At 45.4% G+C, this 15,361-nt stretch overlaps 1 protein-coding gene across 2 annotated transcripts in view; it reads left to right on the top strand.

Annotated features, from left to right (window-relative positions):
- Positions 1–15,361, top strand: part of LOC124019364 (discoidin, CUB and LCCL domain-containing protein 2-like) — a 43,255-nt gene that overhangs the window by 24,843 nt on the left and 3,051 nt on the right. For both annotated transcript variants that reach the window (XM_046334681.1, XM_046334682.1), the window contains 8 exons: positions 4,953–5,086; positions 5,173–5,213; positions 5,388–5,728; positions 7,332–7,479; positions 9,632–9,763; positions 9,851–9,944; positions 11,729–11,778; positions 11,846–11,980. In XM_046334681.1, coding sequence (XP_046190637.1) covers positions 4,953–5,086; positions 5,173–5,213; positions 5,388–5,728; positions 7,332–7,479; positions 9,632–9,763; positions 9,851–9,944; positions 11,729–11,778; positions 11,846–11,980 — 1,075 coding nt within the window. The remainder of the gene's footprint in view (positions 1–4,952; positions 5,087–5,172; positions 5,214–5,387; positions 5,729–7,331; positions 7,480–9,631; positions 9,764–9,850; positions 9,945–11,728; positions 11,779–11,845; positions 11,981–15,361) is intronic.

Here is a 15,361-nt window from a genome sequence, read left to right as displayed (position 1 = left end):
TACGGTAGTATAATACATCAATAAACGTCAATTTAGCTTCAAATAAATAATGAAACATGATCAATTTGGTTTAAATAATGCAAAAACAAAGTGTTGGAGAAGAAAGTAAAAGTGCAATATGTGCCATGTAAAAAGCTAATGTTTAAATTCCTTGCTCAGAACATGAGAACATATGAAAGCAGGTAGTTCCTTTTAACATGAGACTTCAATATTCCAAGGTAAGAGGTTTTAGGTTGTAGTTAATATAGTATTTATTGGACTATGTCTCTATACCATTTGTATTTCATATACCTTTGACTATTGGATGTTCTTATAGGCACTTTAGTATTGCCAGTGTAACAGTATAGTTTCTGTCCCTCTCCTCGCCCCTACCTGGGCTCGAACCAGGAACACATCGACAACAGCCACCCTCAAAGCATCGTTACCCATTGCTCCACAAAATCCATGGCCCTTGCAGAGCAAGGGGAACAACTACTCCAAGTCTCAGAGTGAGTGACGTTTGAAACGCTATTAGCGCGCCCCCTGCTAACTACCTAGCCATTTCACATCGGTTACACCAGCCTAATCTTGGGAGTTGATAGGCTTTAAGTCATAAACAGCCCAATGCTTGAAGCACAGCGAAGAGCTGTTGGCAAAACGCACGAAAGTGCTGTTTGAATGAATACTTACGAGCCTGCTGCTGCCTACCACCGCTCAGTCAGACTGCTCTATCAAGTATCAAATCATAGACTTAATTATAACATAATAACACGCAGAAATACGAGCCTTTGGTCATTAATATGGTAGAATCCGGAAAGTATCATTTCGAAAACAAAACTTTTATTTTTTCAGTGAAATACGTAACCGTTCCTTATTTTATCTAACGGGTGACATCCCTAAGTCTAAATATTGCTGTTACATTGTACAACCTTCAATGTTATGTCATAATTAAGTAAAATTCTGGCATATTAGTTCGCACTGAGCCAGGGCGGCCCAAACTGTTTCATATAGCCTGACTGCGTGCAATGAACGCAAGAGAAGTGACACAATTTCACCTATTTAATATTGCCTGCTAACCTGGATTTCCTTTAGCTAAATATGCAGGTTTAAAAAAGATATACTTCTGTGTATTGATTTTAAGAAAGGCATTGGTGTTTATGGTTAGTTACAGTCGTGCAACGATTGTGCTTTTTTCGCAAATGCGCTTTTGTTAAATCATCCCCCGTTTGGCAAAGTTGGCTGTTTTTGTTAGGTAGAAATAGTCTTCACACAGTTCGCAACGAGCCAGGCGGACCAAACTGCTGCATATACCCTGACTCTCTTGCACATAACGCAAGAGAAGTGACACAATTTACCTAGTTAAAAGACATTCATGTTAGCAGGCAATATTAACTAAATATCAGGTTTAAAAATATATACTTGTGTATTGATTTTAAGAAAGGCATTGATGTTTATGGTTAGGTACACGTTGGAGCAACGACAGTCCTTTTTCGTGAAAGCGCACCGCATCGATTATATGCAACGCAGGACACGCTAGATAAACTAGTAATATCATCAACCATGTGTAGTTAACTAGTGGTTATGATTGATTGGTTGATTGTTTTTTATAAGATAAGTTTAATGCTAGCTAGCAACTTACCTTGGCTTCTTACTGCATTCGCGTAACAGGCAGGCTCCTCGTGGAGTGCAATGAGAGGCAGGTGGTTAGAGCTTTGGACTAGTTAACTGTAAGGTTGCAAGATTGAATCACCCGAGCTGACAAGGTAAAAATAAGAATGTGTTCTTAAATGACTTGCCTAGTTAAATAAAGGTGTAAAAAAAGAATGGGCCCAAACGGTGTCCAAATATACAGATTTCCGATTGTTATGAAAACGTCAAATCGGCCCGAATTAATCGGCCATTCCGATTAATCGGTTGACCTCTAATCCATATCAAACCAAATTGTATTTGTCACATGCGCCTATTACAACAGGTGTAGACCTTACAGTGAAATGCTTATTTACAAGCCCTTAACCAACAATGCAGTTTTAAGAAAATGCCTAAAAAAATGTAAGAAATAAAAGTCACAAATAATTAAAGAGCATCAGTAAAATAACAATAGCGAGGCTATATACAGGGGGTACCGGTATAGAGTCAATGTGCGGGGACACCGGTTAGTCGAGGTAATTGAGGTTATATCTACATGTAGGTAGAGTTTTTAAAGTGAATATGCATAGATAATAACAGAGAGCAGTAACAGCAGCATAAAAGGTGGGAGGTGAGGCAATGCAAATAGTCCGGGTAGCCATTTGATTAAATGTTCAGGAGTCTTATGGCTTGGGGGTAGAAGCTGTTTAGAAGCCTGTTGGGAACAAAGTCCAGGGTGGCTGGAGCCTTTGACAATTTTTAGGGCCTTCCTCTGACACCACCTGGTATAGAGGACCTGGATGGCAGGAAGCTTGGCCCGGTGATGTACTGGGCCATACAAACTACCCTCTGTAGTACCTTGCGGTCAGAGGCTGAGCAGTTGCCATTCCAGGCAGTGATGCAACCCGTCAGGATGCTCTCGATGGTGCAGCTGTAGAACCTTTTGAGGATCTGAGGACCCATACCAAATCTTCTTAGTCTCCTGAGGGGGAATAGGCTTTGTCGTGCCCTCTTCACGACTGTCTTGGTGTGCTTGGACGCCAAGGAACTTGAAGCTCTCAACCTACTCCACTACAGCCCCGTCAATGGGGCAATGGGGGCATGCTCGGTCCTCCTTTTCCTGTAACCCGCAATCATCTCCTTTTCTTGGTCACGTTTAGAGAGAGATTGTTGTCCTTGCACCACACGGTCAGGTCTCATCGTTGTCGGTGATCAGGCCTACCACTGTTGTCATCGGCAAACTTAATGATGGTGTTGGATTCGTGCCTGGCTGTGCAATCATGAGTAAACAGGGAGTACAGGAGGGGACTGAGCACACACACCCGAGGGGGCCCCCGTGTTGAGGATCAGCGTGGCAGATGTGTTGTTACCTACCCTCACCACCTGGGGGTGACCCGTCAGGAAGTCCAGGATCCAGTTGCCGAGGGAAGTGTTTAGTCCCAGGGTCCTTAGCTTAGTGATGAGCTTTGAGGGCACTATGGTGTTGAATGCTGAGCTGTAGTCAATGAATAGTATTCTCACATAGGTGTTCCTTTTATCCAGGTGTGAAAGGGCAGTGTGGAGTGCGGTATGCAAATCGGAGTAGGTCTAGGGTTTCTGGGATAATGATGTTGATGTGAGCCATGACCAGCCTTTCAAAGCGCTTCATGGCTACAGATGTGATTGCTACAGTCAGTAGACATTTAGGCAGGTTACCTTGGTGTTCTTGGGCACAGGGACTATGGTGGTCTTCTTGAAACATGTTGATTTTACAGACTCGGACAGGGAGAGTTTGAAAATGTCAGTGAAGACACTTGCCAGTTTGTTTGCTTGGAGTACACATCCTGTCAAACCGTCTGAATGTTGACCTGTTTAAAGGTCTTACTCCCATCGGCTGCGGATAGAGTGATCACACAGTCGTCCGGAACAGCTGAAACATGCACAAGAGCATCAGTGTTACTTGCCTCGAAGCGAGCATAGAAGTTATTTAGCTATTCTGGTAGGCTTGTGTCACTGGGCAGCTCTCGGCTGTGCTTCCCTTTGTAGTCTGTAATATCGGGCAGGGTGGGAAAGCCACGGATTCATTTTAGAACGAGTCCAACTTTTTGGACCCATGGGGACCTCTAGATCACACCTCAGGTCACAGGGGGGGATCAGTGCACCTCACCCAGTCCCTCTATCTTTGCACCTCTCCTTTACTTGGTCACACTCTCTGTCAACTTTGTCAGTCGGAATTTGTCCCTCTCTAGTTCTACCCCTTTGGGTTGGTTTATGATGTGTTGTGTGTGTGTGTGTGTGTGTGTGTGTGTGTGTGTGTGTGTGTGTGTGTGTGTGTGTGTGTGTGTGTGTGTGTGTGTGTGTGTGTGTGTGTGTGTGTGTGTGTGTGTGTGTGTGTGTGTGTGTGTGTGTGTGTGTGTGTGTGTGTGCATTGTGTGTCTGTGTGTAAGTGGTCTGTGCTCAGAGTGGCTGGGTGGGGTGGTTTAGTTTGGTGGGGTGCTGCTTCGGATGTGGTGTATGTTACTGGGATGTTTTAGAGCTGAGAGGGCAAATGTTGTGGGTGCCTCAACTATGTGGTTAAAGTCAGTTTGTGTGTGTGTGTGTATGTGTCTTTATCATCTGACAGTGTGTGTATAAAACCATCCCACTTCCCGCTTCACTCACCCAGCTAGCTGCCCACTGCTGGGAACTGGTCTCACTAAGTGTGTATTCACTAGTGTGTGTGCGTGCATGTGTGTGTGTTTTGCTAATATATGCATGAATGGATCCATTTTATGATGTCAGTAAATTAGTGAGTCAGTTACTGGAATGCTAAGGGTTTACTCAAGAGAAATAAGGAAAGAGTTTCAACAATCCAACTTTTTTCAGTGATTTTAATATAAGATTAATTGACGGAAGGAGGGAAGGAAGCATTTCTAAAGAGTTGAAACAGACCTTGGATCAGCGTTCTTTTCTTCATGCCACTCAGTGTTCCCCCTGCCAGGAAGTGATGTCGTCATGCTGACTTATCTCCTGTTATCTGTGGGGCTGTGGGCTGAGAGCTGTCCTCTGATCTATCTCACTGAAACTTCATCCAACCCATTGCTGTCCCTCACTGAGATATATGGCCTCTTAGCTGACAGTGGAATAATCACAACCACCGACACACTGCTCCCTTCCTCTCTGTCCACCCTTCTCTGTCCTTTCTCTCTACCTCTTTCACTCTCGTATCTACCTCTCTCGCGATCTTCTCTCTCTCTTCCTGTTCTAACCCAACAGCAGGGATTCAATTGACATAGCAGTCATTTTATGAAGATGGTCATACATCTAAATGTACATCTTCCAAACAGTCATGAATGGATCATAATCAATATCTCCTTCCCCTCCCTCAGTCGTCTCCAGTGTGTCTAGCAGCCATCCATGCAGGTGTGGTGTCTAACTCTGTGGGCGGTCAGATCAGTGTGGTCAACAGTAAGGGCATCCCTCACTACGATGGCTCGTTGGCTAACAACGTCTCCTCCACTGTGTAAGTACTCCTGTCTGTCTGGGAGAATACATCTGCATTCTCTTCCCTTTCCATCTCTCTCCATCATTATGTCGATCTCTCTCCAGTGGTCCCTTGTCCAACAGCCTCTTCACTTTCAAGACCAGTGGTGAGTTCAATCAGCTACAATATACAAAAACAGACCATAATAACACAACCACCATAGCCACACATGCTTCTGTATCCTTTTCAACTACACCTGCCACCACAATCACTTCTACAATATCCAATAAAGCCATGTGTCCTCCCACTTTAATACAGACTCACAGTTTCTCTCTCTCAGGTTGCTATGGGACACTAGGTCTAGAATCGGGCGTTGTTAGGGACTCCCAGCTCTTTGCTTCCTCGGTGTGGGAATGGAGTGACGTGATTGGCAAACCCAGTGAGTGGGGCCCAACCGGGGCCCGCCTTAATGGGGCCGGGCTTCCCTGGGTGTCGGCTCACAGCAACCAGCAGCAGTGGCTACAGGTGGATCTGAAGAAGGAGAAGAGGATCACAGGCATCACCACTACAGGCTCCTCCCTCCTGGAGTACCAGTTCTACGTGTCAGCCTATCGGGTCCTCTACAGCAATGACGGACAGCACTGGAACATCTATCGGGAGGCAGATGCTACCCAGGACAAGGTGATGAAAATATCCCTCTCATCAATAACCTTAAAAGGTCCTGAATAGTCATTTTGAAAATTACTTTTTCCCCCATGGCTAACTACTAGGATGTTTGAAAAGACAGGCTAAGTGGGCGGGGTGTTTATATTCATGAGCTGGCCTTGACTGACAGCTCTTTGCAACGCCTATGTCAAGCAACTTGGATGCAGTGTTGCAGAAAAATTATCTCAAGCTAGTTTAGTGATACACGAAGCAACTCAAACAACATTGAAATTGCATCAATGATGTAGTTTTTATTCTCTTGTAATGCGGTTTAGCACTGACGGATGTGTTGACAACTGGGTGGGAGTATTGAAGGACCCTGCCCCCCCTTTTGTTCCATGCTGACTAGCTAGCACCAGGCTAGCCAGTAACTAGCTAGCACCAGGCACAGATTAAGACCTAGCTAGCCAGTAACTAGCTAGCACCAGGCACAGATTAAGATCTAGCTAGCCAGTAACTAGCTAGCATCAGGCACAGATTAAGACCAAGCTAGCCAGTAACTAGCTAGCACCATGCACAGATTAAGACCTAGCTAGCCATTAACTAGCTAGGACCAGGCTCAGATTAAGACCTAGCTAGCCAGTAACTAGCTAGCACCAGGCACAAATTAAGACCTAGCTAGCCAGTAACTAGCTAGCACCAGGCACAGATTAAGACCTAGCTAGCCAGTAACTAGCTAGCACCAGGCACAGATTAAGACCTTGCTAGCCAGTAACTAGCTAGCACCAGGCACAGATTAAGACCTAGCTAGCCAGTAACTAGCTAGCACCAGGCACAGATGAAAGGGGAAACATTTAAGTATTTTATCACCAGTAGAGTAGCTATCTAGCTATATAAACCACGCCCGTCTGGAAACGCCTTCTCCGATGTTTGTTACAGGGCAGTACTTATTTAAGGTTAGAGGTTTGAGAATATCATGTTACCTTTGGTGTATTAAAATGAGAGTTTAAGGTGTCCCCTTAATCATTAATCCAAGTATTTGACATGGAGGAGAGGACCAGTAACTTTGTGATAAACTTTATCATTGTAGAAGCAAGTCATTTTTCATACTTTGGTCGTCATACTTTGATCCCGTTTCCTTCAAATATCAAATTTCATGGAAAACATGATTTTGACTGTTCATGACCTTTAAGGAGAGAGAAAGCCTCTTTAGACAAAATACGGGAGTGCAAGATGGAGTCATTTGTTTCTATGGCATCAGTAATTGATTGTGGTTGTTTATGGCAGGAAACATGAGAGCTGACTGTGGTTGTTAAGTGCTGTGGTCAGTCAGGACAGCAGCTCATTAAAGATTGATGGAGATTGATTGAGTGCTTGTGCTGGTCAGGCTCTGTAATCAGGTTTTTTTTATCCTTACTTATACTAGTGAAAATCTATTTTACAAGAGACTTGTCCCAAGAAGGCAGCAATCAAACGTTTGTTATACACCATACATAAAATGTACAATACAGTAGACCTGTTGGCAGTAGGCACAGGCAAGATAACATGAGATATCATTTGGAAACATGGCTTCAGTGTAGTATATTATTAGGAACCCTATTAGCTATTGCTACAGAAGTCTGTTTCTGTTTCCTGATAGATTTTTAAAGGGAACACCAATTACCTCCAGGAGGTGCGCAATAACTTCATCCCACCAATCGAGGCGCGGTATGTGAGGATAAGCCCCACCCAGTGGCACCAGCGAATTGCCCTCAAGTTTGAGCTGCTCGGATGCCAGTTCCATCAAGGTAACCAAACCAGCCAATCACATGCAGATGTTTTGACTTTGTAGCCAATCAGTGAATTTCAGTTATTTTACCATTGTGTCACTAACCACATTTCCATCCAGTTTTTATGCGAGTAAGGTCATAAATTATGAAGAAATTCATGGGAGCTGTGATAGGAGCAGGAAGTTTCCGTACAATTTTACAAGTGTCAACAGTTAATTTGTTCATTCGACATGGCAGGATCTTTTTGTGTTGGTAAAATTAATTATGTGAGAAATTGTAAGGTTCTGTATTTATTTTCTTAGTCAACCTTGTGTTCTGTTTCTTTGTGTTCTTGAACGTAGCCCTGTTTCTTTGTGTTCTTGAACATAGCCCTGTTTCTTTGTGTTCTTGAATGTAGCCCTGTTTCTTTGTGTTCTTGAATGTAGCCCTGTTTCTTTGTGTTCTTGAATGTAGCCCTGTTTCTTTGTGTTCTTGAACGTAGCCCTGTTTCTTTGTGTTCTTGAATGTAGCCCTGTCTCATTCTTGTTCATTGATTTCACCTGTGTTAGTTACTCACCTGGTCTCATCAGCTCCTTATTTACTTCCGTTCATTCTGTTTGTGCCTTTGTGAGGTATTGTTAGTTTTGACTCTACTCAGCCTTTCCCGAAAGCCCGTTTGTGAGACCCATATAGCCTTCAGTCCTAGTTGATTCACCTGCCTGTTTATGACCATTGCCTGCCTTCTGCGAAGGTGCAATAAACACCTGCTGCAATCTGCGTGTGAATCTACACCTTTTCTCCCTGAGTATTCATTACAGAAATGTCTTTATGTGCTAATATTGATATAATAACCATAATCATATTGAAGTAAACTTGATGACACGGTGTGTGGTCCTCCCACTACGACTCGGGAATCCATGCAGGTTACTAGGCTACAGATGATATAACTCATGATGAACTTCACAGGGTGGTGATCTTGATGCTCCTTTCCAATAACTATTGAGGGTCTGATTCTGGTGACATGATGATCGACGCTCGACTGCCGTTTGACAAATAAGAATATTCTGGCTCTTATCCATAATAAAGTCATCATGTAGACTAGCCTACCCTCACAGACTACCCTCACAATCTGCCAGCTGTTGGCTAGAGCACATGTGCCTTGTCCAGAGTAGGTACATTTTGTTATTTAACACAACAGTCTAACTCTCGGTAGAGTTGAAAATGCGATGGAAACACATTGAACTTTACATGTTTAATCAGTACATGTAAACTCAAGTGTGTGCACTACATCATCACTCACCGATTTCTATCTGCAACAAGCCAGTTTGGTGGGAAAGTTTACATATTTTATTTTTGAATATTCACATATAAATCTGTCACCGATAGTGGAGAGGTGCATAAAGATGGCAGCCCCATGTACGTACCACAAATACCATGTACGTACCACAAATACCATGTACGTACCACAAATACCATGTACGTACCACAAATACCATGTTCGTACCACAAATACCATGTACGTACCACAAATACCATGTACGTACCACAAATACCATGTACGTACCACAAATACCATGTACGTACCACAAATACCATGTACGTACAAATACCTTGTTTGCTAAGTTCGCCTTATTTTACATTGCTCTTCGTTAGCACAGTATACATGATCTCAATTTTAGCTCTAAGAAGCCAGCAATTTGAAGAAACCCAACATTTGATTGTGCTGATTAACAGTGCATTGAACCATATCGCAGAACTCTGTGGATAGTGCTAAAACAATGACGTCATATGACGACATCTTTATGCACCTTGTTCATTGGATGGCAACCTAACTATTGGAGTTGAGGGATCCTATTGAGGCCAATGTGGATGCTATCTGAACAAAGGGAAATAAGAGCCTGTTCTTCCCGAGGAAACTGTTTCAGGGTAGATAGGACGCTGATGACCATCTTTTACAGATAATATATATAATACATTTGAACATTCAATATGATCTGTTTTGGCAATATAAACTTCAAGCGTAAGCACAGGCTGGGTAATTGGTAGGAACTTGGTAGGATCATTGGTAGGAACTTATATTTGTCATGTGTTCATTGTGTTTTATAAGTGCTGCAAAATGAATAACAAAGATTAGTCTACTCTATTGGAGTCAGGTGATCCTAACCATTCTGTCTCTTCTTCCATTGGACAGCGAGGCCCCGGATATACCACCCCGCTCGGCCTCCCCCTCCCTCAGTGGCCACAGACACCCCCCCAATGTACGGCCGGACCACCCACACCCCTGACATCAGAAACACCACCATGCCTCCATGCACCATCAATGGTGAGCGAGAGGAGAAAGGAAAAAGAGTCCATGTCTAGTTGTGTTGTTGATTGTGGTTGGTTCACACTGGTTGTGTTGTGGTCGTAGACATGGCGTTTGCAACGGTGTTGGTGCCGGTGTTGGTCATGATTCTGACCACCCTCATCTTGACCACGGTCTGTGCCTGGCACTGGAAGAACAGGTGAGGATGAACTATAACTAGTAACAACTAAACAGATGCTGACTAGGCCGGGCACGCGCGTGCTACATGCTGACTAGGCCGGGCACGCGCGTGCTACATGCTGACTAGGCCGGGCACGCGCGTGCTACATGCTGACTAGGCCGGGCACGCGCGTGCTACATGCTGACTAGGCCGGGCACGCGCGTGCTACATGCTGACTAGGCCGGGCACGCGCGTGCTACATGCTGACTAGGCCGGGCACGCGCGCATGCTGACTAGGCCGGGCATGCTGACTAGGCCGGGCACGCGCGTGCTACATGCTGACTAGGCCGGGCACGCGCGTGCTACATGCTGACTAGGCCGGGCACGCGCGTGCTACATGCTGACTAGGCCGGGCACGCGCGTGCTACATGCTGACTAGGCCGGGCACGCGCGCGTGCACATGCTGACTATGCTGACTAGGCCGGGCACGCGCGTGCTACATGCTGACTAGGCCGGGCACGCGCGTGCTACATGCTGACTAGGCCGGGCACGCGCGTGCTACATGCTGACTAGGCCGGGCACGCGCGTGCTACATGCTGACTAGGCCGGGCACGCGCGTGCTACATGCTGACTAGGCCGGGCACGCGCGTGCTACATGCTGACTAGGCCGGGCACGCGCGTGCTACATGCTGACTAGGCCGGGCACGCGCGTGCTACATGCTGACTAGGCCGGGCACGCGCGTGCTACATGCTGACTAGGCCGGGCACGCGACGTGCCGGGCACATGCTGACTAGGCCGGGCACGCGCGTGCTACATGCTGACTAGGCCGGGCACGCGCGTGCTACATGCTGACTAGGCCGGGCACGCGCGTGCTGCATGCTGACTAGGCCGGGCACGCGCGTGCTACATGCTGACTAGGCCGGGCACGCGCGTGCTACATGCTGACTAGGCCGGGCACGCGCGGGCACGCGCTACACTGCCGGGCACTAGGCCGGGCACGCGCGTGCTACATGCTGACTAGGCCGGGCACGCGCGTGCTACATGCTGACTAGGCCGGGCACGCGCGTGCTACATGCTGACTAGGCCGGGCACGCGCGTGCTACATGCTGACTAGGCCGGGCACGCGCGTGCTACATGCTGACTAGGCCGGGCACGCGCGTGACTAGGCCGGCATGCTGACTAGGCCGGGCACGCGCGTGCTACATGCTGACTAGGCCGGGCACGCGCGTGCTACATGCTGACTAGGCCGGGCACGCGCGTGCTACATGCTGACTAGGCCGGGCACGCGCCATTGCCCGCATGCTGATTTTATCCATCCGCACTAGACACGATCAGGACACGCAGGTTGATGTGTGAAAACACACTTTGAACCAACTATATTAATTTGAGGTCAGGTCAAAACACATACTGTTGCTAGCTAATTTGTCTTGTGATATAAACATTTGGGTTGTTATTTTTCCTGAAATGCAGTCTTTTTTTTCTAGATCTTTGTAGAATTTTGACCCATAAAGATTCACACAATTGTGTGTTCTCTACTCTTAACAATTAATCCACAGATAAAAGGGGAAGCCTAGTTAGTTTCTAGTAATCCCTCCTTCAGTCTTCTTCTTCTGTGGACTTTATATGGTTGTTGGCAACCAACTTTAAGGTGTGTTTAAGGTGTGGACCTCAGTTTCTTTCAATCACCCACGTGGGTATATGCTCCTAAAACCAATGAGATGGGAGAGGCGAGACTTGCAGAGCATTAAGTGTACATTTATTTTGCAATGCTTGCGGTGTGGTCAGCATGTTACATTTCTTTCTGTTTCGTCTTTCTCCTTAGGAAGAATAGTTCAGAGGGAGCTTATGACCTGTCTCACTGGGACCGTGCAGGTAAACACAACACTCTCAGTATGTGTGTGTGTGTGTTTAGATGTTTATTGCGTGTGTCTCTGTCCAGACTGGTGGAAGAGTATGAAGCAGTTCCTGCCATCCAAGATCACGGAGGGGGAGGAGTCAGTCCGCTACAGCAGCAGTGAGGTGGGCCAGCTCAGAGTGAGAGGGAACACCCCCAGACTACGGACCGAACCCGCAGGTACACACACAGGCCGTGTCCCAAATCTGTCTTGCCTACTACTTACTAAAAAGACTTAAGCTGTGTTCGAATACTCATAGTAACCGCACTAACCATACTATTTGTGATGTAAATCGAGTATATAGTATGCCTATTAGTCATAGTATGGATATAGTTAGTATGCCAAAAGTTCCCAGATGTCATACTACCCTTCAAGATATACAAGCAATGGACACTATTGCCATGCTTTTAGGGCCCATAATGCAATTCTTCAGAAAATGGCCCTGGCTTCACAACGTTTCCAGATTTTAAGAAAATATTCAGCCGAAGTCCGACGAGCGGATACCAATTCATTGCTTTAACTAATTATGACAATGTTGAGCAATGTCAATAAAATGGACTTTTCAAATAAGTTGGCTGACAATTTGTTGGCTATGCTATCCTTATGAACCGCATATCACGACAGTAGTAGATACCCATGTTAGCTAGGTACCTAATGTTAGTTGGGTACTAATACATCAAACTTGCAAGTTTATTAACTATATGCTATCCAACTAACTACTGTTTATTGACTTTATTATTCACGTCATTCTTATCAAAGTGGTATAGTCATTGTGCGTTCTCAATGGACATAAATTCGCTCTGGCTATCTACTCCGATTTCAGACTCGTCTGAGCGTAGAATAACTGATGAATTTACAAACGCTCAACACCAGTTGAATATGACCGGTGTCGGTAAACGCTCAACACCAGTTGAATATGACCGGTGTCAGTAAACGCTCAACACCTGTTGAATATGACCGGTGTCAGTAAACGCTCAACACCTGTTGAATATGACCGGTGTCAGTAAACGCTCAACACCTGTTGAATATGACCGGTGTCAGTAAACGCTCAACACCTGTTGAATATGACCGGTGTCGGTAAACGCTCAACACCAGTTGAATATGACCGGTGTCGGTAAACGCTCAACACCAGTTGAATATGACCGGTGTCGGTAAACGCTCAACACCAGTTGAATATGACCGGTGTCGGTAAACGCTCAACACCAGTTGAATATGACCGGTGTCGGTAAACGCTCAACACCAGTTGAATATGACCGGTGTCGGTAAACGCTCAACACCAGTTGAATATGACCGGTGTCAGTAAACGCTCAACACCAGTTGAATATGACCGGTGTCGGTAAACGCTCAACACCAGTTGAATATGACCGGTGTCGGTAAACGCTCAACACCAGTTGAATATGACCGGTGTCGGTAAACGCTCAACACCAGTTGAATATGACCGGTGTCGGTAAACGCTCAACACCAGTTGAATATGACCGGTGTCGGTAAACGCTCAACACCAGTTGAATATGACCGGTGTCGGTAAACGCTCAACACCAGTTGAATATGACCGGTGTCGGTAAACGCTCAACACCAGTTGAATATGACCGTGTCGGTAAACGCTCAACACCAGTTGAATATGACCGGTGTCGGTAAACGCTCAACACCAGTTGAATATGACCGGTGTCGGTAAACGCTCAACACCAGTTGAATATGACCGGTGTCAGTAAACGCTCAACACCAGTTGAATATGACCGGTGTCGGTAAACGCTCAACACCAGTTGAATATGACCGGTGTCAGTAAACGCTCAACACCAGTTGAATATGACCGGTGTCAGTAAACGCTCAACACCAGTTGAATATGACCGGTGTCAGTAAACGCTCAACACCAGTTGAATATGACCGGTGTCAGTAAACGCTCAACACCAGTTGAATATGACCGGTGTCAGTAAACGCTCAACACCAGTTGAATATGACCGGTGTCGGTAAACGCTCAACACCAGTTGAATATGACCGGTGTCAGTAAACGCTCAACACCAGTTGAATATGACCGGTGTCGGTAAACGCTCAACACCAGTTGAATATGACCGGTGTCGGTAAACGCTCAACACCAGTTGAATATGACCGGTGTCGGTAAACGCTCAACACCAGTTGAATATGACCGGTGTCAGTAAACGCTCAACACCAGTTGAATATGACCGGTGTCGGTAAACGCTCAACACCAGTTGAATATGACCGGTGTCGGTAAACTCCAACACCAGTTGAATATGACCGGTGTCGGTAAACTCAACACCAGTTGAATATGACCGGTGTCAGTAAACGCTCAACACCAGTTGAATATGACCGGTGTCGGTAAACGCTCAACACCAGTTGAATATGACCGTGTCGGTAAACGCTCAACACCAGTTGAATATGACCGGTGTCAGTAAACGCTCAACACCAGTTGAATATGACCGGTGTCGGTAAACGCTCAACACCAGTTGAATATGACCGGTGTCGGTAAACGCTCAACACCAGTTGAATATGACCGGTGTCGGTAAACGCTCAACACCAGTTGAATATGACCGGTGTCGGTAAACGCTCAACACCAGTTGAATATGACCGGTGTCAGTAAACGCTCAACACCAGTTGAATATGACCGGTGTCGGTAAACGTTGGCAAAATCACATAATTAAAATTGTTGCCAGCAGCACAGTTACAGTCACCAACGCGCTGAATAACATGAAAACAGCCTAACCAGCTCTGCCAGGGCAGATAAAATGGTTAGAGTGAGGTGTTCTCTCATTTGTGTCTGGAAGTAGCTAGCTTGGGTGCTTGACTGCCATTGTGATGATGGTCAGAACGCTCGGATCAACAGTGTTCCTCGGCCAGAGCGTCCACTGTACTCTCTGAACACTCCCAAGAGAGAAACTTTGAATTTACAAACTGACAACGTTGTGAATTTACAAACGCTCAGAGCGCACTCTGGGACTCCAGATTGAATTTACAAACACACCTGAAGTCATAAAATGTTGAGATAGTAATTTGTTATGCTAACAAGCTAGCAATTGCTTCAACTTCCGCTAGACAAGCGTACCTCTAGTATGCTCAACTGAAATGATACCGTTCGTTTACAGTATACTAAAATTAACTAATGGTATGTAGTATATACTCATTAAATATGTGGTAGACAGTATGTTAGTATGGGTATTCAAACACCGCTATACTGTGTAATAATTGTACTATATACTATTTAGAACGTTCCGTTTATTAAATTACAAACGAACGCAGTAAACAACATACTAGGCTCCTGAAAATGTGTAATCTAATGCATAATCGTGTTGATTTGGGTACAGAACGTCCCCTTATCTTCTTATCAGCTGTTGTCAGACACATGAGTCTGGAAAGACTATTCTCTTCCTCAAAAGTCCACACTGAATTCTCCTAGAAGAAAATTGAAAATTAGTATAACATCCTGGCATTTAAAGCATCCTTGAAATTTATATTTATTTATTTATATTTTTGAATAATTAAAATGCCAACTATTTAGTTCGCAGGTATGGTTATTCAGACACGGCCACACAGTTGTTTGTATGTTGAAC

The sequence above is a fragment of the Oncorhynchus gorbuscha genome, unplaced genomic scaffold (genome assembly GCF_021184085.1).
Source record: "Oncorhynchus gorbuscha isolate QuinsamMale2020 ecotype Even-year unplaced genomic scaffold, OgorEven_v1.0 Un_scaffold_82:::fragment_2:::debris, whole genome shotgun sequence".
Lineage (NCBI taxonomy): Eukaryota > Metazoa > Chordata > Actinopteri > Salmoniformes > Salmonidae > Oncorhynchus > Oncorhynchus gorbuscha.
This window is presented reverse-complemented; position numbering and strand designations above follow the sequence as displayed.